A 24,294-nucleotide genomic window follows, 5' to 3' on the forward strand; every position below is an offset into this window, starting at 1 on the left:
AGCCTTAAAGGGACAGGGACCCCGTTGCTAGGGAAGCAGGGTGGCGGGACCGGTGAGCGGTGCCTGGGACCGGCGCCTGAGGACAAAGATCGCGTGTTTTTCCCTACGGGACTGGTGGGCGGGTGCCTGAGACCGGCGCCTGAGGACGGAGTAAATCGAGCGCTTTTCCCCTTTCTTTTCTCTTTTTGGCGAGTGCATTTTTGGAACCCTTAAAGGGACAGGGACCCTGGCGCTAGGGAGGCAGGGCAGTGGGACTGGTGAGCGGGTGCCTGGAACCGGCGCCTGAGGACAAAGACTATCACGTTTTTTCCCCGGCGGGACCGGAGGGCAGGTGCCTGAGACCGGCGCCTGAGGACGGAGGAAATCGCATGTTTTTCCCCTTTTTTTTCCTCTTTTTGGCGAGTGCTTTTTGGAAGCCTTAAAGGGACAGGGACCCCGGTGCTAGGGAGGCAGACCACCAGGACCGGTGAGCGGGTGCATGGGACCGGCACCTGAGGACAAAGAATATCGTGGGTTTTCCCGGCGGGACCAGTGGGCGGGTGCCTGAGACTGGTGTCTGAGGATGGAGGAAATCGCGCGTTCCCCCCGCCCCTTTTTTTTTTCCCTCATTTTGGCCAGTGCTGTTTGGAAGCCTTAAAGGGACAGGGACCCCGGTGCTAGGGAGGCAGAGCAGCAGGACCGGTGAGCGGGTGCCTGGGACCGGCACCTGAAGACAAAGAATATCACGCGTTTTTCCCTGCGGGACCGGTGGGCAGATACTTTTTGGAAGCCTTGAAGGGACAGGGACCCCGGTGCTAGGGAGGCAGGGCAGCAGGACCAGTGAGCGGGGGCCTGGGACCGGAGCCTGAGGACAAAAAAAAAAAAGTCGCGTGTTTTTTACTTTTTTTTTTTTTACTGTTCCCTCTCTCATTGTTGCTGTTCTTGTTTTGGTTTGGAGAGTGCTTTTTGGAAGTCTTAAAGGGGCAGGAAAGGACACTTAGACCAGAGGCAGGGAATTTGGGGATCTCTGGCCACTCTAACCCCTTGGGCAACAGGGAGCACAGAGGCCCCTTATGGAGAAAAATAGCCTCCCGGCCGCTCCCCCTCCAACGGAGCTCCACCACTTTGGAGGAGAAGCCCCAGCCAGGCCATGTCCACAGGAACAGCGGAGATAAACGCCATAGCAAATGGGCAGGTAGCAGAAGCCCTATCTGCGCACAGCTGCCCAGCACAAGCCACTAGAGGTCGCTATTCTCCCAGGAGAGGAAGGCCACAAACCAACAAGAAGGGAAGCTCTTCCAGCGGTCACTCGTACCAGGTCTGAAAACTATCTCTATCACCATGAAAAGACAAAACTACAGGCAGACAAAGATCACAGAGAAAACACCTGAGAAGGAGACAGACCTAACCAGTCCTCCTGAAAAAGAATTCAAAATAAAAATCATGAACATGCTTACAGAGATGCACAGAAAAATGCAAGAGCAATGGGATGAGATGCAGAGAAAAATGCAAGAGCAGTGGGATGAAGTCCGGAGGGAGATCACAGATGTCAGGAAGGAGATCACAGAAGTGAAACAATCCCTGGAAGGATTTATAAGCAGAATGGATAAGATGCAAGAGGCCATTGAAGGAATAGAAGCCAGAGAACAGGAACGTATACAAGCTGACATAGAGAGACATAAAAGGATCTCCACGAATGAAACAACACTAAGAGAACTATGTGACCAAACCAAAAGGAATAATATTCGTATTATAGGGGTACCAGAAGAAGAAGAAAGAGGAAAAGGGATAGAAAGTGTCTTTGAAGAAATAATTGCTGAAAACTTCCCCAAACTGGGGAAGGAAATAATCGAACAGACCATGGAATTACACAGAACCCTCAACAGAAAGGATCCAAGGAGGACAACACCAAGACACATAGTAATTAAAATGGCAAGGATCAAGGACAAGGAAAGAGTTTTAAAGGCAGCTAGAGAGAAAAAGGTCACCTATAAAGGAAAACCCATCAGGCTAACATCAGACTTCTCAACAGAAACCCTACAGGCCAGAAGAGAATGGCATGATATACTTAATGCAATGAAACAGAAGGGCCTTGAACCAAGGATACTGTATCCAGCACGACTATCATTTAAATATGATGGCAGGATTAAACAATTCCCAGACAAGCAAAAGCTGAGGGAATTTGCTTCCCACAAATCACCTCTACAGGGCATCCTACAGGGACTGCTCTAGATGGGAGCACCCCTAAAAAGAGCACAGAACAAAACACACAACATATGAAGAATGGAGGAGGAGGAATAAGAAGGGAGAGAAGAAAAGAATCTCCAGATAGTGTATATAACAGCTCAATAAGCGAGCTAAGTTAGGCAGTAAGATACTAAAGAAGCTAACCTTGAACCTTTGGTAACCACGAATCTAAAGCCTGCAATGGCAATAAGTACATATCTCTCAATAGTCACCCTAATTGTAAATGGACTTAATGCACCAATCAAAAGACATAGAGTAATAGAATGGATAAAAAAGCAAGACCCATCTATATGCTGCTTACAAGAAACTCACCTCAAACCCAAAGACATGCACAGACTAAAAGTCAAGGGATGGAAAAACATATTTCAGGCAAACAACAGTGAGAAGAAAGCAGGGGTTGCAGTACTAATATCAGACAAAATAGACATCAAAACAAAGGAAGTAACAAGAGATAAAGAAGGATACTACATAATGATAAAGGGCTCAGTCCAACAAGAGGATATAACCATTCTAAATATATATGCACCCAATACAGAAGCACCAGCATATGTGAAGCAAATACTAACAGAACTAAAGAGGGAAATAGACTGCAATGCATTCATTTTAGGACACTTCAACACACCACTCAAACCAAAGGATAGATCCACCGGGCAGAAAATAAGTAAGGACACACAGGCACTGAACAACACCCTAGAACAGATGGACCTAATAGACATCTATAGAACCCTACATCCAAAAGCAACAGGATACACATTCTTATCAAGTGTACATGGAACATTCTCCAGAATATACCATATAGTAGCTCACAAAAAGAGCCTCAGTAAATTCCAAAATATTGAAATTCTACCAACCAATTTTTCAGACCACAAAGGTATAAAACTAGAAATAAATTCTACAAAGGAAACAAAAACGCTCACAAACACATGGAGGCTTAACAACATGCTACTAAATAATCAATGGATCAATGAACAAATCAAATTAGAGATCAAGGAATATATAGAAACAAATGACAACAACAACACTAAGCCCCAACTTCTGGGGGACGCAGTGAAAGCAGCCTTAAGAGGAAAGTATATAGCAATCAACCACACTTGAAGAAGGAAGAACAATCCCAAATGAATAGTCTAACATCACAATTATCAAAACTGGAAAAAGAAGAACAAATGAGGCCTAAAGTCAGCAGAAGGAGGGACATAATAAAGATCAGAGAAGAAATAAACAAAATTGAGAAGAATAAAACAATAGCAAAAATCAACGAAACCAGGAGCTGGTTCTATGAGAGAATAAACAAAATAGATAAGCCTCTAGCCCAACTTAAGAGAAAAAGAGAATCAACACAAATCAACATAATCAGAAATGAGAATGGAAAAATCACAACAGACTCCACAGAAATACAAAGAATTATTAAAGACTACTATGAAAACCTATATGCCAACAAGCTGGAAAACCTAGAAGAAATGGACAACTTCCTAGAAAAATACAACCTCCCAAGAATGACCAAGGAAGAAACACAAAAGTTAAACAAACCAATTACGAGCAAAGAAATTGAAACGGTAATCAAAAAACTACCCAAGAACAAAACCCAGGGGCCGGACAGATTTACCTCGGAATTTTATCAGACACACAGAGAAGACATAATACCCATTCTCCTTAAAGTGTTCCACAAAATAGAAGAAGAGGGAATACTCCCAAACTCATTCTATGAAGCCAACATCACCCTAATACCAAAACCAGGAAAAGACCCCACCAAAAAAGAAAATTACAGACCAATATCCCTGATGAATGTAGATGCAAAAATACTCAATAAAATATTAGCAAACAGAATTCAACAGTATATCAAAAGGATCATACACCATGACCAAGTGGGGTTCATCCCAGGGATGCAAGGATGGTACAACATTCGAAAATCCATCAACATCATCCACCACATCAACAAAAAGAAAGACAAAAACCACATGATCATCTCCATAGATGCTGAAAAAGCATTTGACAAAATTCAACATCCATTCATGATAAAAACTCTCAGCAAAATGGGAATAGAGGGCAAGTACCTCAACATAATAAAGGCCATATATGATAAACCCACAGCCAGCATTATACTGAACAGCGAGAAGCTGAAAGCATTTCCACTGAGATCGGGAACCAGACAGGGATGCCCACTCTCCCCACTGTTATTTAACATAGTACTGGAGGTCCTAGCCACGGCAATCAGACAAAACAAAGAAATACAAGGAATCCAGATGGGTAAAGAAGAAGTTAAACTGTCACTATTTGCAGATGATATGATACTGTACATAAAAAACCCTAAAGACTCCACTCCAAAACTACTAGAACTGATATCGGAATACAGCAAAGTTGCAGGATACAAAATCAACACACAGAAATCTGTAGCTTTCCTATACACTAACAACGAATCAATAGAAAGAGAAATCAGGAAAACAATTCCATTCACCATTGCATCAAAAAGAATAAAATACCTAGGAATAAACCTAACCAAGGAAGTGAAAGACTTATACTCTGAAAACTACAAGTCACTCTTAAGAGAAATTAAAGGGGACACTAATAAATGGAAACTCATCCCATGCTCATGGCTAGGAAGAATTAATATCGTCAAAATGGCCATCCTGCCCAAAGCAATATACAGATTTGATGCAATCCCTCTCAAATTACCAGCAACATTCTTCAATGAATTGGAACAAATAATTCAAAAATTCATATGGAAACACCAAAGACCCCGAATAGCCAAAGCAATCCTGAAAAAGAAGAATAAAGTAGGGGGGATCTCACTCCCCAACTTCAAGCTCTACTACAAAGCCATAGTAATCAAGACAATTTGGTACTGGCACAAGAACAGAGCCACAGACCAGTGGAACAGATTAGAGACCCCAGAAATTAACCCAAACATATATGGTCAATTAATATTTGATAAAGGAGCCATGGACATACAATGGCAAAATGACAGTCTCTTCAACAGATGGTGCTGGCAAAACTGGACACCTACATGTAGGAGAATGAAACTGGACCATTGTCTAACCCCATATACAAAGGTAAACTCAAAATGGATCAAAGACCTGAATGTAAGGCATGAAACCATTAAACTCTTGGAAAAAAACATAGGCAAAAACCTCTTAGACATAAACATGAGTGATCTCTTCTTGAACATATCTCCCCGGGCAAGGAAAACAACAGCAAAAATGAGCAAGTGGGACTACATTAAGCTGAAAAGCTTCTGTACAGCGAAAGACACCATCAATAGAACAAAAAGGAACCCTACAGTATGGGAGAATATATTTGAAAATGACAGATCCGATAAAGGCTTGACGTCCAGAATATATAAAGAGCTCACACGCCTCAACAAACAAAAAACAAATAACCCAATTAAAAAATGGGCAGAGGAACTGAACAGACAGTTCTCCAAAAAAGAAATACAGATGGCCAAGAGACACATGAAAAGATGCTCCACATCGCTAATTATCAGAGAAATGCAAATTAAAACTACAATGAGGTATCACCTCACACCAGTAAGGATAGCTGCCATCCAAAAGACAAACAACAACAAATGTTGGCGAGGCTGTGGAGAAAGGGGAACCCTCCTACACTGCTGGTGGGAATGTAAATTAGTTCAACCATTGTGGAAAGCAGTTTGGAGGTTCATCAAAATGCTCAAAACAGACCTACCTTTTGACCCAGGAATCCCACTCCTAGGAATTTACCCTAAGAACGCAGCAATCAAGTTTGAGAAAGACAGAGGCACCCCTATGTTTATCGCAGCACTATTTACAATAGCCAAGAATTGGAAGCAACCTAAATGTCCATCGGTAGATGAATGGATAAAGAAGATGTGGTACATATACACAATGGAATACTACTCAGCCATAAGAAGTGGAAAAATCCAACCATTTGCAGCAACATGGATGGAGCTGGAGAGTATTATGCTCAGTGAAATAAGCCAAGCGGAGAAAGAGAAATACCAAATGATGTCACTCATCTGAGGAGTATAGGAACAAAGGAAAAACTGAAGGAACAAAACAGCAGTGAAGTTACAGAACCCAAAAATGGACTAACAGGTACCAAAGGGAAAGGAACTGGGGAGGATGGGTGGGCAGGGAGGAATAAGGGGGGGGAAGAAAAACGGGGTTATTAAGATTAGCATGCATGGGGGGGAGGGCGCAAGGGGGGGGTGGGCTGCCCAACACAGAGAGGACAAGTAGTGACTCTACAACATTTTGCTAAGCTGATGGACAGTAACCGTAATGTGGTTGTTAGGGAGGACCTGATATAGGGGAGAGCATAGTAAACATAGTATTCTTCATGTAAGTGTAGATTAAAAATTTAAAAGAAAGAGAAAGAGAAAGAGAGAAAAAGGAAGGAAGGAAGGAAGGAAGGAAGGAAGGAAGGAAGGAAGGAAGGAAGGAAGGAAGGAAGGAAGGAAGGAAGGAAGGAAGGAAGGAAGGAAGGAAGGAAGGAGGAAAGGAAGGAAGAAAAGAAGGAAGGAAGGAAGGAAGGAAGGAAGGAAGGAAGGAAGGAAGGAAGGAAGGAAGGAAGGAAGGAAGGAAGGAAGGAAGGAAGGAAGGAAGGAAAAAAAAAAAAAAGAAAGAAAGAAAGAAAGAAGGAAAAGGGGGATTACTCGTTAACAGGATAAAACTATTGGTAAATCAAAGATCAACGCATGCTTTAAATATCCTTAATGTTGATCACTTAAAGGGTGTCAGATGATCAGCTATGGAGGTACTCTTTTCTGATAATATTCCTTTCTCTTAATTTAAAAAAAAAAAAAAAAAGCAGTTACTGTGTGCTGACCTCCAATGAGTTCTGCACAGTGGTATAGAGGGCATGTCAAAGTGTGGGCAAAGGGTCTGTTTGTTTCTATGCAGGAGATCAAGGCCTAGCTTGGATACCCAGAAAATGAACTAAGATACGATATGAGGAGGAGCTTCCGGCATCAGCACTCTCTGGAGGACTCGTGCCGGGGGATGATCATCAAAAAGCCTCCACAGGGATTCGGACGATGCTGCGGTTGTGGCTGCATCCAGCCCACCATCTCCTGGACTTGCCATAAGAATGAGGAGGGAGATGTCTAGGCTGGCATGTGCATACAGTGAGACAACGAATTTGACCGGATCTGTACTGTTGGAACTCAACCAGGAGTTGGGAGGGGTGCAAGTTGTAGCACCCCAAAATCTCATGACTATAGACTATCTATGGTTAAAAGAACATATGGGATGTGAACAGATCCCAGAAATGGGCTGCTTTAATTTGTCTGATGGTTCAAGTACAGTTGGACAATATCCATCATATCATAGATAAATTTTCACAAATGCCTAGGGTGCCTAAATGGTTTTCTTGGCTTCACTGGAGATGGATGGTAATTATAGATTTGCTTTGTTTATGTCACCATATTCCTATTATGTTAATATATGTGTGCAAATTAGTTAGTAGTTTAAAACCTATACATACTTAAGGTACTATACAAGAAGATATGTCAAAGAAATAATCAATCCTCCCAAGTTTCCTTCGTATGCTACATCTATAGCTTTTCTTCTTCCTTCCTAATTACAACCCTTAAATAGAATTCGTGCCTCATATCGAATTTACCGAGTATCATAATTCCTCCAGGTGGTAAAGATACCTTGAGACAAGTGCTGGGCATAGAAGCCACAGGGCATAAATCTGCAAAGAAGTAAAAAGCTAACCTTTGCAAACAATATGGCTTCTCTCTCACTTACCAACTTTACATTTCCCTGTATGGCCCCGGAAGATGACTGGTTAGCCAGAGACGGGTAAGATTCCTCAAGGGAGGAACAACCTAAGACAGGCACAGTCGCAGGGGGGCCATCAGGTGAGAATTTGGGGATCAACAGAGGTGAGGCTCAGAACCTCACCCCCCCTGCTTTGAGAGAAATCTTCTGCATCCGTGGATGTCTTGATGCCCTTGTCTAGCCTGGATTAATACTTAGTCCATAGGCACACACCTGATCATCTGATCATCTACATTTGCCTTCTTACAGCACTAAACTATGTTTTCTACCTTTATCTTGCATCTACCTACCACTTCAGCATTTTATTAAAAATGAAAATAATAATAATAGTAGGAGAAATGGGGGATCAACATATAGATCAAGTACAAAAATCAAACGAATATTCATATTTGACCTGATTGTTTATAGGTCATATTGCATGATCAAAACCGAAAGTTTCTGTGATGACTGCCCTTGTACTGTTCACCATGTAAGAATTTATTTACTATGTAAGAATTCGTTCACCATGTAAGAACTTGTTCGTTATGCTTCAGAAGATTGGAGACTGACGAGAATTAGGCTTGAGATGGATTAATGATTGTACATTGAGCGTTGACCCCCCTATACTGAATTTTATTGTTGTTAACAACCATTTGATCAATAAATATGAGAGATGTCCTCTCAAAAAAATAAAAAAAAAAAATAAGAATAATAATAAAGGGAGAAATGTGGGATCAACATATAAATAAAGTATAAAAATCAAATGAATATTCATATTTGACCTGATTGTTTATAGTTCATAATGCGTTATCAAAACCGAAAGTTTCTGTGATGAATGCCCTTGTACTGTACACCATGTAAGAATTTATTCACTATGTAAGAATTCGCTCACCATGTAAGAACTTGTTCGTTATGCTTCAGAAGATTGGAGACTGACGAGAGTTAGGCTTGAGATGGATTAATGATTGTACATTGAGCATTGACCCCCCTATACTGAATTTTATTGTTGTTAACAACCATTTGATCAATAAATATGAGAGATGCCCTCTCAAAAAAAAAAAAACAAAAAACTACAAAATGGAGCCAGACTGGCAATATTAAGTACTTAGCATTTACTTGCAATAAATCCCAAACTCTTCATTAGATCCCACAAGGTCCTATAAGATCTCCCCTGCCCAGCTCACTGATCTTATTAGTCTCCTGCTACTATTTCCATCCGTTATGACTTCCCAACCACACTAGCCTTCTTACAGTCCTCTAACTACTGCAAGATCATGCCAGCATCAGGGTCTTTGTCTGGCTATTGCCTAAAAGTGGAATATACTTAGCCCAGACCGTCCCTTGGCTCACTCTTCACTCTCTCTCATCACTTAGATCTACAACCAAGTATCATTTCTTTGCGGAGTTTTTACTTGACTACATTACTTAGTCAACCAACCTGATCACTGACTATGTGTTACCCTGTTTTCAATTTATCATATGACTTATCTGTTCCAACAGTCATGTGAGTGTGTATCTACATGCACACATGCAAACCTGTTCACTGTTTCCCAAACAAGAGTACTAACTCCATTAAGGCAAGATAATTATTTTGCTCAATGTTCTATCCCCAAAACCCATAATAATGCCTGTCTCAGAGGAAGAACCAATAAATTTTGATGACTTAATGAAAGAATGGAACAAGTGAGTCTGACTTTTATCATTTGCAATTAATAAAGTCACTGATGAGGGTATGATTAAAACAAATTTCCCGTTACTTGAGGTAATTTGAGTCTCTCTCTCTTTATCTTTTGGCACTAAATAAAGACTTCCTAAAACAGATAAACTGCTCAAACTCTAAAATAAAGCTCTGCAGTAAAAAAGAAGACATAGTATACTGCATTTCCAAGCCACTCGGCAAAGCATGTTGAACAGTTAGTTATGCACAGGAATTTATTAGGTATTTAGTTTTGTGATAAATTCAGCCTCCAGTACTTAATGTAGTGCAGGTTCCATTTGAAACTAGACTAATCACTTTTTTGGGCATTCCTGAAAATCTCCAAAGAATCTAGACACAGTCCTACAACATATGTGCACTAACTTAAAAATTTTAACTTCCCTTTCTCAAAAGCTTTCAATTATACATATATAGAGAATGCAGTCTAATGTCATGGTCAGATTCATGCAATTGAGCATGCTCATTAAAAACAGAAGAGGAATTTAGACAACTACCAAAGCAGACCAATGTTAAACTATCTTACACTGCAATCTGGGACATGATTACCTTTGCTCTGGATCAGAGGGGATGCAGCTAGTGCACAGAAACGTATTATTATTCATTGTAGTAAGGGCTGTAGCACTATCATTAAAATTCTGCCACAAAGTATTGGTACTGCTCAAAACATGGAAAATAATGATGTTAGACTCCATATTCTTACAATATGTAATTCAGAAACCAAACAAATGTACAAGAAAATTTAAATTGTAAGGAATTTCTTAGGCCTCCCCCCTAATTACTCTCCCTCTCATTTCCCCTTTCCCAACCCACCTCCATCTCTTTTCAAAAGGTCAAGACTTTGTTTTAAAAGAACTATCATTCACATTCTTCATAGGAAAAAAATCCTATGGAGGATTTGAAACTGATCAGGGACATGCCTGTGGGTGCCATCTAGCAACAGAGAATTAGTCTGTTGACAAGTTTCTTGCCTGTCTTTGTTTAAATTCATTTTTATTCACCTAACAATATCTTTTCAATCCATAAACCAACACAATTATCCATGAAGAAAATAAATGCTGACATTAAATGGAAAGATGTAATAAGGTATAATCCTAATTACCAACACTTACACACAGTGGTAGTACTTTCTGAACAAAGTTCCTGCTGAATAGAAAAATTTTTTAAATGTTCAAGTTTAAAAAATATCACTTAAAGGATTTTTTTTCCTTTAAGCAGTCAGGTCTATCAGTTCTTAAGAAAACCCTTTACTTGATCATACTACCCATGTGTAACTACCATTCAAATTCTGTCCAATTTCTTGCTTATTTCTTAAGTAGGGGGTTCCCATTGTTTCTCTATTTCAAATCTAAACGTTCTCTTAAATCATTTTTAGTAAGGCAAAATACATATAACATAAACCTTAATATCTTAACCATTTTGTAAGTGTACAGTTCAATGGTATTAAGTATTCACATTACTGTTCAACCATCACCACCTTCCAACTCCAGAACTGTCTTCATTTCGTAAAATTAAAACTCTACCCATTAAACATTAGCTCCCCGTTCTCCTCCTGTAGCTCCTGGCAACCACTATTCTACTTTCGGTCTCTCTGAATTTGACTACTAAGTACTTAATTTAAATGAAATCATACACTATCCATTAGTGACTGGCTTATTTAACTTGGCATAATGTCTTCCAAGTTCATCCATGTTGTAACATGTCAGAATTTCCTTTCTTTAAAGGCTGAATAATATTCCATTGTATGCTTATCTACTTATCTGTTGATAAACATTTGGACTATTTCCACTTAAGTTCTTTTTTAAGACTTATGTGGATGAGCATGTAACTCAATTCCCCATACCAATGTTTAAATTCATTTCTTGAAGGTTAATGATTTTCTTCTTACCAAATCCACTGGCCTTTTCCTACTACATTGTATTTCTCTATATCAGAACTGCTAAGTCACTTTTCATCTCTCCTATCACTCCCACTGAAAAAAGAAATGACTTATAAATATTCACATAATGTGAAGAAAATAAAACAAAGATATCAATGAATCAGGGAAATAAAATAAAACTGAGAGAATGCATAAAATATACATGAAATCCTCACTAACAGCTATAAAAAGTAGACAAGGTTACAAATTCAGTCACAGGGTTTTACAAAATCAGACAAATCTCTCCTCAGGAGTACATCTACTCTTACTACAGAGACCTAAAAGAATGTTCTTCATGAGGGCTCTTGCCAGATACTTTGCAAAGTGGTGGACTATGCCCTCAACTACACAACCATTCATCACTTTCTAAAAGCCCTACTCTCTACACTCTCAAGACACTTCTTCTGGATTGTTCCTTCCTATGAATTTGATGGCCATTACTTATTTCTTTAGCTAACCCATTGTTTTTGCCTCATAAGAAGTATTACTAAGAAGCTTTTCTCTTTCCTTTTTCTGCTCGTAGTGAACTCTCAAATCATACGACTTTACTTATTATACCTTTATGAGTGAATCCCAACTTTATATTGTTTAATTTTGTTTTAGAACATAGCCCTTAAACAGCTATAAGCTCCTAATGATGAACACCTGTTTTATAATTTTACATTTCCTTTTTAGCTGATCACATAATGAGAAAAAAATTGATGATGAAAGCAAAGACTTAATTTCCTTCAATGGGATTGTTATTTGCTGTTTCATTTTGTCAATCTGATCCAGACTCTTAGTTTTAAACTAGTAACTTAAGTAAGCAGCTGATTTTAAACATTCTGAATTAAAAGTATATAAATGGTCCACCATTTTCAACATCCTGGAATAATTTACACTGATGCAGAGAGAAAGAGAAGACTGGCCGTATGTTAGAAGAAGGTATTAAGAACCTCTAATTGAAAAGCACCTTAATCAGATGAGAAAGTCAGACAATAAGCCTTATTTATACTAAATTTATGTATACTTAAAACACTAAACACTTTATTTATACAAGTGTTCTATATAGACAAACCCATTCAGAGTGAAGAGATTTTTACACATGAGACATGTAATACATACCATGTGATAAATAATATTTTTAATCATTCTCTCCGAGCCATATATTTATACATGCAAAATAACATATATATTACATATAATACACACACACACCACATGTGCACCACAAGTACAGGAATGCTTACTTTTTAGAAATAAGCCATGTTCATATTCAAGCTGAAATGGTTATTTAATATCTTTGAAATTTTAATTTTTATTGTAATTTGCATTATTTCTATTACAGTTGCTTCTAAATCGTTAAGTAACATTCAATTGAATTTTAAAAGACCCAAGTAAGCATAAGGCTCATTCGAAAAGAAAAAAATGTTTGTGAAACTGACCATCTTTGAAGAGAATATTATTATCAATAAACAAGCTCCTTATCTGAAAGAGCAGAGATAATTTATTCCACCTAACATGCAATTTAATATAGTGAATCCTGCAATAACATAAATTTGAACACCCAGAACAATAACCAGATCCTACCCATTCTTTTTCTAAACAAGGATTGTGAAAGCAAAATTTAACACACATCCTTATGGAACTGATTCCCAATTGTTGGGGAAATGGAGGAAAGAGTAAGATGTTCAAGAAAGCCTACTGTTTTCTAGACAGTCCATCATATGACAAGTGGACAGCCCTCATTTTTACCTTCTGCAAAAGGTTCTGTTACTGTATTCCAAACTTGAGGTATCCCTTAAGTCTGTGACTATAGCAGAGGAGAAATGTAGAATTCAGGTGTATAGAAAACCATAATAAGGCAAATTCAAATTTTAGAATAGTATGTTCTTACTTTTAAAAATCATATGATGAATTACATACTGGAAAATTTTTTATGTGAGAAAAAAATAAGGCTCACAACATATCTATTTCATGTGCTCCCACAGACTAGAAATTGCCAAATTTTCTAGAGCCCAAAGTACAGAGACAGTTGATAGGTGGTTGGTCTCTGCACCCTATTCTGAGATTGAGGTGGGCTTTGTTTCAGAATAAAATCAAAAAGATCTGTAAAAGGAAGAAAGAGCTGTCTCAAAAGTCAAGTATTTCCATATATTAAAAAGGCATAATTAATCTTAGCAAATCAGCATATGCAATAGCCCTAAATCTCTGAAAGCTAAGTATCCTGAAGTAAAAATAGAAGAGTGACAACATAAAAGAGAACGAGAAATAGCAAAAAAGACAACTAATATAATAAATGGCAAAATAGTTGGCTCTGATGAGTAGATATGAAATGATGGGCACAGAGAATGAAATGCTAACATAGGATGGTAATTAGGAAAGATTGGCAACTTATTGTGAGTGAACACAGATAATTTTATAATAAAAAGAAAATAATTTGATTATAAAGGAATAGAGGACACACTTTTATACGAAGTACAAAAATCAATTCTGATTAATACAGAACAGTGTTTTTTACAAACCAATCAAGTAATACGCTACTCTTCTAGCAAAAACCCATGTGAAACACACTTTAAAGGTTGGTTGGTGGAGTAAATGAGCAATATGTCTGTACATACAAGAAACTTTGATTACAGAAGACTGTCATTAATGATACAAATAATGACATTTATCATTCTGAAACTACACTTTATCTCAAGAAAAGAGCTCTCCTTCTATACACCACTTTCTGTGGACAATGAAAACCCAGTAGCTTAAGATACAAAAAGGCTAAGTACTATACATGAACAACAAAAGACAAATTAGCAGCTTCTCCTAGAACTAAAAGTATCAGATGAAAGTTGAAAAGTGTTAAAAACCTGAATTAATGAAATAGCAAAAGCATTTGAAGCATGTTAAGAGCTTTGTGTTTTTAAAATATGCTCTATTAATTACAAATATCCTGAAAGCTATAAATCCAGCAGAGGGCCTCCCAGTGAAGGGGTGACAAGGGATGAAAAAGTAAACATTCCTTAATGCAAATAACTCCTCTGGATTTATCTGACCTCTGCAGGGAGACCAACATACTTCTTATTCTATTATCCCAAAGTGCCAACTACGTACCTGACTACAGATCATATCACATTCACATCCATTAATTACTTTTTAATAGTAATTAGTAAATAAGTAACTTGTAAATATAGGTAGGTCACAGGGAAGGCAGTATAGCACGGAGAAGACAAGTAATGACTATAGCATCTCACTACACTGATGGACAAGGATGGCAATGGGGTCAGGGGAGACCTGATAATATGCGTGATGTTGAAACCACAATGTTGTTTATGTGAAACCTTCAGAAGATTGTATATCAATGATACCTTATTTAAAAAAGTAACTTGTATAATAGCTAATACTTAATGCAATGATAAAAATGGTAAAATACACTACTACCTTCCATACATAGAGTAAATATTGCTAGCCAATAATTTCTGTAATAATATCCTTCTTTAGTAGTGAAGCCAAATACAGAGTAAGCTTCCTAATACAGTGCTCCAGACAACCACTATCAATGGCTAAACATTGCTATATGAGTGGAATCTTACTTGCCACTTACAACAGCTCATCAGGTTTAAACATCAATACTCTCTAGGCTGGTCTCTCTGTCTGACTATTTTCTACTATACTCCAACTCAAATGCTGCTTCCAGTAATAATCAGCCTCCAGGTGTCCTCCACATGTGTCAGGTTAACATCTATCTTACAAAAATAGTAGTAACAAGGGATAATCACTGAGTACTTGCTATATGAGGCACTGTTTTAAGCACTTTGTATGTGCAAATTCATTTTATCCTTAACAATTTTGTGGCAGATGACTTTTACCATTTAATGGATGATGAAACTAAGATACAAAAAGGCTAATTACTATACATGAACAACAAAAGACAAATATTAAACAGTGATTTATTGTTATCCCACACTAAAAAAAAATCTAATTTATAAATTGTGCTTATTTGAGAGATTTAAAATTGAAGTCTAGAATTACACTTATTCATTTATTAATTTTAATATGCTAACTTGTGTATCTCTAACCTTCTCTTTCCTAGGAAAATTTTCTTTCAAAAGTTTGCTTAAGAGTCATCTCCGTAACAAAGACTTCCCCATAACAAATCTGTCCATTGTCTTAAGCTCCCATTATACTATCACTTACCTAGTGTTTAATCAAGCCTTCTTGTATTGTAATTAACATTGCATCTGGGCACATGGACCAATATTGCAAACTCCTCAAGGAGAAAGGCCTTACCTATTAATTCCTTGTCTCCTACCAAAATGACTGCTGTGTATGCTGTCAATATATAAATTTGTATATTGTATTGATGTATTCCACAAAGACAATGTTTCCTTATCATCTTGCAAGGTCTACATTTTGAGTTACTCTTCTGATAAGTCTAACCAATATGCACAGATCCTTTTATATTTTTTTTTTCATTCCAGTCTCATTGTAACTAATAGCTGGAATGGTTTGGGTTAACTTAAAAAAGCTGGTAGATTTTATCAACATTTACAGATCCACTTATACTTTTCCACCCAGATGAAAATCCTTGGCTCTTTATGAAGGAAGTATTTATAATCCTCTTAGCTTTCAGAAATTTGTCATCCATAGTTAGGATTTTTTTTTTCCTTAATCTTTTATGTAACGTTTACATTTGTGCTTTTTCTAAACAGAAAGAAAATACTATTGGTCATTTCTCTCTATAGTTAGGATTTATAGACACTTGAAAACAACTATTACTAAAGGCCTATATCACTATTCTCTCAGACAATTTCAGGACCTTTAAATTTCTAGACTCACTCCAAAAATTAAACCTTTTGCAAAATTTCCAAATGTCTATTCAATTTGTAAAGCCCAGAATTATACAGTAACCTTAAGTAACGCAAGATTTGTGCTGAAAAGGATGGAAAGATTACCTCATGGTTGTCACATGTTGTAAAAACTATTTAACCCAATGAGTTATCATTTTTAAAAACAGTGCATTACTTAATCAGTTTTTTATCTACTATGGTCCCTAAATCTTATACAGAATAGTTTTCTATCTATATTTTCCTTCACTAGGTATTTGGCTACCACTTAATTGTATTCAGTATTCTAACAACTTATCCAGTTCATCAAAATCTATCTGAAATCTAACACTAGTTTTTAAAATGATTTTTGTCTGCATTGGACTAGTTGCCATGTGCAAGTGACCAGGCATTCTCTACACAGACAAGAGAGTACACTCAAGTACTGCTGAAACTTTTCTGAATGAGATCAGGATCAATTTCTGAATAACACAACTTTACTTTTCCCCAGATGACAACACTTCATAAAGATCTTAGGTAAAGTTCACCCTCTAGAGAATTATACACTACGATGGTAGCCTAATATATCTGTTTATTTTGTTTATATTATGAGACTAAATCTAAAACCTTACAAAGCTTTAAATATAGCTAACACTTCAGTTTATTCAGCAGTATTATGAAGATTAGTCAACATATAAGTGCCTACTAGGTGTTGCTGGGAATTACCCTAGGCACTTTTACTACATCACTCATTGATGTCACACAAAAATTGCATAAGTGAATTTTAAAATGTGCCTGGTGTCTTAATGTTCATAAATAGAAAGGCCAGGATTTAAATTTGTATAGCTTGAAAGCCCATAGACTTCCTATAGCATCCCATCTCCACTTCCATTGCTAGCAAATTTTCAAGTAACTGAATAAGGAACCATGAAGGGGCTACTATTCATGATCTACCTCCTTATCTCCTTCCACAACTCTTGGTCAACCCTCACAGTCTATCACAAACACTGCCTCCTGTTTATAATCCTACAGAGTTAATTACTCTCTCTGGTGGGATCTCCATATCCTAGACTTACTTCTATTATTGTACATATCACTATATATTGTGATTATTTGTTTACTTTATCTTTCCTACTCAGCTATTTACTCTTTATAGCCCGAGATATGCTTTACTCATCTTTAGTACCAGGAGCCAACCGAACCCGTGTCTGCTTAGCACCACAAGATACAACCCTTTTCCTCTACATGTGCTTCTGTAATATGAATTAGTTATTATAACTGGTAAACAGAGATCATATCAATATAAAAGTCGTATCACTTCACATGTAGCTTTCCCTCACGTGTTGTCATTTACATGGCCAAAAAAGAGCAAATGGATACAAAATAGACAGAATGCCAAAGCAAGAAGCTATGAGAACGATGTCCACTCACACTCCTTCTTCCCCTTAGCTCAATTTGGCCACAGCCTATCTCTGCAATGCTTACTGCTCAGTCTCACCTTCAAGCACTTTGCCCTTGTCTTCATAATTTAGCAACCTCAACCGTACCTAATACTTCTTTCCATTAAGTTATCTTTACTTATTTTTTAAAGGTAAAGTCCTATATCTACTATAGTATTTACTGACTAGGAATTTAACACATCTTTTTTACTTGTGCTAGTATTTTTATTAGTACTGTTAGTGTTCTGGTTACAAAGGTGTATAGGTTTTGAGTATGTTGCTTCAACCCCTTTCATTCCCCATAAACTCTGATTTTTTAAGTTCATAACTTTACAAAATTATATAGTTTTCCAGGAAAGTGTATTTCATTACAGCAGAAATACCCATACTCAATGTATTTGATGAACTGAATTACTGAGTATCCAGTGCTCAACAGGCATTAGACATTCCTTGACTCAATAAATATTGACTGATTATCAGTTATTTTAAATAAGGTACTGCTCTAGGCATGAGAAACAAAACAATGATGGTCAAAATATGACTACGAATGTGTATGCATGTATGTACCTATTCATATTCAACAAAACAACCCTGAATTATATGTTTTTAATGGTACCTTCTAATCTCTACATCAATAATTTCCAAACTTTTTCAGAAGAATAACTTTTTGTTTCCCAAGAGAAGTCTTAAACAGAAACAAAATATACTGGATAAAAGCAGAATCCTGCTCATTTAGCATACTCTGTCCCCATGAAGCAGAGTAAAAGGGGTCAAGAGTGCCCAATGGTAAGGGTAAAGGGGATGGAGAGTGTGGTTTGCAATTTTTAAGAAGTGGTGGGGGTGGGCCTCACTGAGAGAACAGCTGTGACACAGACTTTAATAAAAGAGGTAAGGGAGTTAAGTCATGAGGACATCTGCATTCCTGCAGTTGTGGTAGAGCAAGGAGTCCAGCTGGGACAGAGCACAAAGATAGAGAGGAACAAGACAGGAGAGGAAGAGAAGAGAGCAAATCATGCACAGACTTACAGGTTTCTGTAAAAATGCTGACTTTCACTATGAGCCATTATAGGGTATTGAGTAGATCTGATTTATATTTTAAATAAATGACTAAGTGAAGAAGAGACTAGAGCAGAGCACAAGTATACACAGGGAGGCCATCATGCAGCTACTGCAATTACCCAAGCAAAAGATGGGGGCTACACCAGGCTGGTAGCTCAGCAGATACTGATAAGTGGTTAAATCTTTTTTCCTTCATTCAAGCAGAGTTAAGTGGGCTCCCTCAGCTTACTACATTTTCAAAATCTAAAATAAGCTAGTAGCAACAGTTTCTATAATGGCTCCCCAATTCCTTTAGTAATGTCTACATACTGAGATATTTCCTATATGGCATACTTTGCTTTATTGTGCTTTCTTTATTAGGCTTCACAGATGTTGCATTTTTTACAAACTGGAAGTTTGTGGCAACCCTGTGTTGAGCAAGTCTATCAGCACCATTTTTCCAATAGCATTTGCTCACTTCACGTCTCCATGTCACATTTTGATAATTCTCACAATAAATCAAACTTTTTCGGTATTATTATATTTGTCATGGTGATCTGTGATCAGTGATCTTTTGGTTTACTAATGTAATTATTTTGGGGCTCCATAAACTGTGGCCCATATAGGAAAGCAAACCTAACAGATAAATGTTGTGTGTTCTCTGACTGTTTCATTAACTGGTTGTTCCCCTGTCTCTCTGTCTCTCCTTGGGCCTCCGTTTCTCTGAGACATGAGAATACACAAGTTAGACCGATTAATAACCCAACAACGGACTCTTAAATGTTCAACTGAAAGGAATAGTTGCACATCTCTCACTTTCAATTAGAAGCTAGAAATGATAAAGCTTAGAAAGGAAGGCATGGTGAAAGCTAAGATAGACCTCTTGTGCCAAAGAGTCAAAATGTGAAAGCAAAGAAAAACTTCTTGAAGGAAATTAAAAGCATTACTGTAGTAAACACGTGAATGACAAGTAAAACAGCCTTACTGCTGATATAGAAAAAGTTTTAGTGATCTGGATAAAAAAATCAAACAAACCACACACACCCTTAAGCTAAAGCCTAATCCAGAGCAAGTTCCTAACTCTCCTCAATTTTTGAAGGTTGAGAGAGGTGAGGAAGCTACAGAAGTTTGAAACTAGCAGAGATTGGTTCATAAGTTTTAAGGAAGCCACCTCCACAATTTACAAGTGCAGGTGGAGTACCAAGTGTTGATGCAGAAGCTGTGGCAAGATATCCAGAAGATCTAGCTAAGATAATTTATGAAGGTGAACACATTAAACAACAGATTTTCACTGCAGATGAAACAGCCTTCTATTGGAAGAAGAAGCCATCTAGGACTTATATAGCTAGAAAGGAAAAGTCCATGCCTGGCTTCAAATCTTCAAAGAACAGGCTGACTCTCTTATTAGGGGCTCATACAGCTAGTGAATTTAAGGTGAAGCCAGTGCTCATCTGCCATTCTGAAAACTGTAGGGCCCTTAAGATCTATCCAAAATGTACTCTGCCTTGTGCTGTATAAATGGAACAAAAAAGCCTGGATGACAGCACAGCTCTTTACAACATGGTTTACTAAATATTTTAAGCCCACTGTTGAGACTTACTGCTCAGAAGCAAAGATTCCTTTCCAAATATGACTGCTAAATGACAGTGCATCTGGTCACCCAAGAGCTCTGATGGAAATGTATAATGAGATTAATGTTGTTTTCATACCTGCTAACATATTCATTATGCAGCCCATGGATCAAGGAGTAATTCTGGCTTTCAAGTCTTATTATTTAAGAAATGTACTTTGTAAGGCAACAGCTGCCATAGATAATGATTCCTCTAATGGATCTCAGCAAAATAAATTGCAACTTTCTAGAAAGGATTCACCATTCTAGATGCCATTAAGAACACTTGAAGTTCATGGGAAGAAGTCAAAATTGCAATATTAACAGGCATTGGGAAGAAACTGATTCCAACCCTCAAAGATAACTTTGAGGGGTATTAAGACTTCAGTGTAAGAGGTAACTGCAGATGTGGTGGAAACAGCAAGAGAACTAGAATTAAAAGAGAGGGGAGGGGCTGAAGATCTGACTGAATTGCTATAATCTATTATAAAACTTCTAATGGATAAGTTGTTTCTTATAGATGAACAAAGAAACTGGATTTTGGGGATGGAGTCTACTCTTGGTGAAGATGGTGTGAAGACTACTGAAATGACAACAAAGGTTTCTGAATACTCCATAAATTTAGGTAATGAAGCAGCAGTAGGACTTGAGAAGACTGACCCCAATTTGGAAAGAAGTTATACTGTGGGTAAAAGGCTGTATTACACAGCATCTCATGCTACAAACAAATGTTTCATGAAAAGAAGACTGAATCAATGCAGCAATCTTCACTGTTGTCTTATTTTAAGAAATTGCTACAGCCACCTCAACCTTCAGCAACCACCATGCTGACTAGTCAGCAGCCATCAACATATAGGCAGGACCCTCCACCAGAAAAAGATTATGACTCACTGAAAGCTCAGATGACAGTTAGCATTTTTTTAGCAATAAACAATTTTTAATTAAGGTATCTACATTATTTTTTAAACATAATGCTAGTGCATACTTAATAGAGTACAATGTAGTATAAACGTAACTTTTACATGCACTGGAAAACCAAAAATTTCATTTGACTTGCTTTATTGCGATATTTGCTTCATTCCAGTGGTCTGGAAATAAACCTACAGTATCTCCAAGGTATGCCTGTAAAAAGATTACATCTTACTGAATTTTCCACCATTTTAGCGCTTTCTCCCATGAAACTTACACTCATTTATTCCTATTCCTACCCAAATTCATATTACTTAAAAATGGTATGAAGAGGGGAAATGGAGAGGCAGATTTTTAAAGTCTATATATCTTTAATTAAAGTCAGTGACAACTTTTTTGCTTCTTTCTTTTTGTTCTTCCCAGTGTATTTCTATGGACGCACTTTTAAAAAGTAAAAAAAAAAAAAAAGAAAGAAATGTGAACAACCTATCAAATCTCCTACATTAATAAAAATACTGAGCATTGTAGGATAGTTTCCTGTATTTTCCCATTTCCAAATGTTACCATTGACAGTCTAATAAACTTTATTCTTTCTTTATAGTCCTACTTGGTTATCTGTGCCAGCTTCCTTTTAACTTCATTATTCACACTTTCAGAGAAAAGTATGCACTACAACATAACTGACTTCAAAAAATTGACTTTGATAAAAATATTTGAAAAAAGCATTTTGATTGACTCTGTTACTCAAAAATAGTATCAATAATAAGTCTAATGACCTTTTTTTTCAACGTAACTTTCTAGTACTAGGGGTCAGATTGAGGTTTTAGTTCATATATTCTTCCTGCCCTAAAACAATTACTGTCTCATGGACAGAAGAAAACTAATAAAGAAATAAAATATAAATTATACAATATCATGTAACTATTAGAAGACTTCATAAAGGGTTTATTTAAGGAAAAGCTTAAAAGTTCTGTGCCTCTCTAAAGACTTTAGGGATTGTTCCCCATAAGTAAAAAGAAAACTTTGGGATCCATATGTTAATTTGATAAATCTTACAATAATACCATTTAACAGCTCAATAAATGCTCTGAAAGTGTGAGCTCTCAAACATGCATTATCTTTTTTTACTCTAGTATAAGGTATCAAATTAATGAAAACAGGCTGACCCTTAATGAATCCTAAGAAAAATAAAAATTTTTCAAATCAAAAATGCAAAAATTATTTACTAAAATATAAATATCCTCACAAAAATGTTATTTTGATTTTTTTTTGGAAAATCATATGCAATTTAGAGAGCTAAGTACAGCAGAAGGGCAGGTGAGGGATCCAGATCACTAAAACAGTGTTACCTTCAGATGTTTTCCATCGTTTCCATAAGTCCTCAACAGTTATATGCTTATCTTCTCTGTGCAGATGGCTGTGCTTATTAGTAGCATCTTTATATTTCATATCTTCTCTGATAAACTATAAAAGAGAAAACACTAAATTAAATATTGTTAAATTCACTACTGTAATCTCTATAAACAAAGAAAAAATCTGAAATCCAGTGGGTGGCCATTCTCAGATAACTGGTACATTTTTGGTATTTTTACACTCACATTTTCATATATATTTGTAAAACTTATAATGGAGTATCTTCACTACTAATCATAACAACAACAATAGAGTGAAAGTACTTATTTAATGTTCATTATTTACCAGGTACTAGTTCACATTAATAATCAGTATGTCTATTTATCTATACACATACACACTCACATACAGTGAGAACAGCCATTTAATCCATGACAGCTCTGTAACAAAGTACTATGTATCCCCATCTTATAGATGAGAAAACAAAGGCCCAAAGAGGCTAAGTAATTTGTCCAACACTGAAAAAATAACCAACAGCAGAGCTGAGATTCCAACTCAAGCAGTTTGGTTATGCTCAATAGCATTAGTATACTGTCTCAATATTATACATTTTTACCAAATACGTGTTTCCAAACACAATAAATAGTAATCTCAATTATTGCATCTTATTTCTATGTTCTCCTACCTTTTAAATTACTAGTTACAGTTGGCAGGCATTCAATTACAGTGTTTAGACTAAAACATTTTACAAAACTGAAGTAGCTCTTCTATTAATCTCACTTTAAAAAATATATATATAGAGAGAGAAAGCACTAGAAGTTTTCTTGCTAAAAACTAACCTGCTTGGTATTACTTCTTTATATAAAATTCTGCAATTGCTCTTCATTGTCTACCAAATAAAAAGCAAAGTTCTTTTTATGGCTTACATTCGATTTCCCAATCCTTATTTCTTGATACTTTTCCCATATAAACTTATTACTCTGAATATATGAAACTAATACTTTTCCAATTATTATGCTTTTTCTACCTCAGTATTTCTGACTTTTCTTCTTTTGATATTGTTTTCCATGGTATCTTTATTGATTTTTTCTGATTCCAAAAATGTAAGATTATTTCAGGAATTCGTAATACAGAAAGCAGAAATTCCCTATACCCCCAAACCCAGAGGTACATTTTTCTGACTTTTATATACCAACAATGAACATAATCTTCAAACAAAAGACCACTTTTCTTTTGAGTACAGTTGTTCTCTACTGAAACAAGAAAATATTAGAGGCCGTACAATATGAAAAATCATTTCACTTTTCTAGCTTCAATAACCTTGGGTGCAAAACAAAGAAAGTAAGTTTTAAGATCAATACTGTTCAACATGTGGTCAGCCGACTGATGTCAGTCAGCAAAACTGATAACCAGTTCCAATATGTACAAATGGAGAGTAGCCACCTAGAAACCTTTATAACAATTAGTGTTTTCACAGAATCTGACCCAAGCATGGGATAAAGGTACTTACCATGTAGGCCCTGTCCATAATGAACTGGAAATGAAAAATTCATC

The 24,294-nt window shown here is 36.8% G+C and overlaps 1 protein-coding gene across 2 annotated transcripts in view; it reads right to left on the minus strand.

The window, feature by feature from the left end:
* Positions 1 to 24,294, minus strand: part of STIM2 (stromal interaction molecule 2) — a 192,367-nt gene that overhangs the window by 43,844 nt on the left and 124,229 nt on the right. For both annotated transcript variants that reach the window (XM_036994731.2, XM_036994730.2), the window contains exon 3: positions 22,737 to 22,851. In XM_036994731.2, coding sequence (XP_036850626.2) covers positions 22,737 to 22,851 — 115 coding nt within the window. The remainder of the gene's footprint in view (positions 1 to 22,736; positions 22,852 to 24,294) is intronic.

The sequence above is a fragment of the Manis javanica genome, chromosome 5, assembly GCF_040802235.1.
Source record: "Manis javanica isolate MJ-LG chromosome 5, MJ_LKY, whole genome shotgun sequence".
In the NCBI taxonomy this organism is placed as follows: Eukaryota; Metazoa; Chordata; class Mammalia; order Pholidota; family Manidae; genus Manis; species Manis javanica.